The sequence below is a fragment of the Wasmannia auropunctata genome, unplaced genomic scaffold (genome assembly GCF_000956235.1).
Source record: "Wasmannia auropunctata unplaced genomic scaffold, wasmannia.A_1.0 LD335967.1, whole genome shotgun sequence".
Lineage (NCBI taxonomy): Eukaryota > Metazoa > Arthropoda > Insecta > Hymenoptera > Formicidae > Wasmannia > Wasmannia auropunctata.
The window spans coordinates 33,171-35,413 of record NW_012026923.1 but is presented as its reverse complement, the minus strand read 5'-3'; the positions used below and the strand labels follow the sequence as shown (position 1 = coordinate 35,413).

Sequence of the window (2,243 nt, the reverse complement as noted above, 5' to 3'; positions counted from 1 at the left end):
TACTACTAGTAATGTACGTCTTATTTTTATTAATATTATAATTTATAACATAAATATATTGTATTACAATTCCTATACTACGTGATAATTATTACATTAAATAATAAGTTTTGAAAAGTTAAGTATTTGTTTTAACTAAAGATTAATAAAAATTAATAAAGAAGACTGCTTAAAATAAAGAATATAATTGAAGATATATCAATAATAATAAATACATTTCATGAATTTTTATTTTTTTTACAGTTTCTTTTGAATATTATATAAAATGCATATGTACTTATAAAAAATATATATTATACATATCATACTTGTGTTAAGAATATAAATTATCGTGTTATTTTTATTAAACTTATATAAACTGAATATCTTGTGTTTTATGTAACTATATTAATACATTTAATTATCTATATTTATATATTTATTTAGATTGCAGATTTCTAGTTCGTCTGAGCATATCTTACTTAGTAACTAAAGATTATTAAAGATTAATAAAGAAGACTGCTTAAAATAAAGAATAAAATTGAAGGTATATCAATAATAAATACATTTCATGAATTTTTATTTTTTTATTGCTTCTTTTGAATATTATATAAAATGCATATATACTTCTAAAAATATATATTATACATATCATACTTGTATTAAGAACATAAATTATCATCTTATTTTTATTAAATTTATATAAACTGAATATCATATGTTTTATATATCTTTCTTACATATTTTTTTACATATTAATACATATTAATACATATTAATACATTTAATTATATACATTTATATATACATCAAAATACATTTAGATAACAAGTTTTCAAGTTATCATTTGAGCATATCTTACTTTGGTACATCTTATTTTTTTATAAATACATAATATATAGTATATAAACATTTTGTTCTGCATATTTCTTCAGTTTTGAATAAATTGTTCTTTCCATGTATCATATTAAAAAATAATTACTGAGGAAGATTAATATTAGCCCCTCTGAATGCGCAATCGTATTGCCATGGAGCTTGGGCTTCACCAATTGAAGAGACAAAATAATCTTTAAGAGTATTTCTCATCTCCTTCGCTATAGCATCTGCACGGTTAGCACCTAATCGTCCAATTTCAGCAAAATGTGGAGAAAAGTGCCGTCTGCACTGTCCTTCTCTAATGCTGCCATCATGTAGCTTAGTATCGACTAAATCTGTTGTACAATATTGACGATTGTTCATATTTTCATGTTCTTCCCCAAGCATAATAAAATTATGTAGACAAACGAGGGCCTTGAACACATTCTCACAGTTGGTTATTGACATGCAAAGAGGTTTGTGTAAAATACGCCATCGCGCAGTCAAAATACCAAAGGTATTTTCTATCGTACGCCGTGCACGTGACAAACGATAATTAAAGATCCTCATGTCATCAGTCAGATTTTTGCGAGGATAGGGTCGCATCATATATGTTGATAAAGGAAATGCTTCGTCACCAATAAAAACAAAAGAAAAGGGGACATTTGTCCCTGGAAGGAATGTGAGATCTGGCAAAGATATATTGCCTGCAGCCATATCATTTGCAAAATCAGTGTTTGCCCATGTTCCACCATCACTTATAGACCCTGGAAACGGATCATAGAGAAAAAATAACATAGATAACGTATTATGAATAGTAGTTAAAAAATTCAAGAGTAATTAATATACTTACCATATTGGCCAATGTCAATCCAAGTAAATTTGTATGTTGCATCGCAGGTGGCAAGTAATACCATACTGAAAAATTGTTTATAATTGTAGAAGTTTGATCCAGAATTGGGTGGGGCCTGGATTCTCATATGACGCCCATCTATTGCTCCTAGACAATTAGGAAACTGCCACTTATTCATAAACTCTTCGCTAATTGATTTCCAGTCCTCTTTACTAGGAGTTTTTAAAACAATTGGCTGTAGGACAGTCCAAATCGCCCAACAAGTTTCGTTGACTATTTTATGAACAGTTGACTTGCCTATTCTAAATTCTGCATGTTTTAATTTAACACTATCACCCTGTGATAAGTACCTATAATAATTATAAGATTACTTCAAAAAAGTGAAATATATATACACACACACACACGCACACGCACACGAACACGCCCACGCGCACGCGCGTACACACACACGCGCACGCACGCACGCACGCACGCACGCACGCACGCACGCACGCACGCACGCACGCACGCACGCACGCACGCACGCACGCACGCACGCACGCACGCACGCACG

The 2,243-nt window shown here is 30.7% G+C and overlaps 1 protein-coding gene across 1 annotated transcript in view; it reads right to left on the bottom strand.

The window, feature by feature from the left end:
• Window positions 1-758: 758 nt before the first annotated feature.
• The window catches only part of LOC105454954, a 5,387-nt gene continuing 3,902 nt past the window's right edge, over window positions 759-2,243 (bottom strand). The window contains exons 2-4 of the mRNA XM_011697945.1: window positions 1,688-2,037; window positions 1,542-1,601; window positions 759-1,190 (exon numbers count right to left, since the gene is read on the bottom strand). Coding sequence (XP_011696247.1) covers window positions 958-1,190; window positions 1,542-1,601; window positions 1,688-2,037 — 643 coding nt within the window. The 3' untranslated portion in view covers window positions 759-957. The remainder of the gene's footprint in view (window positions 1,191-1,541; window positions 1,602-1,687; window positions 2,038-2,243) is intronic.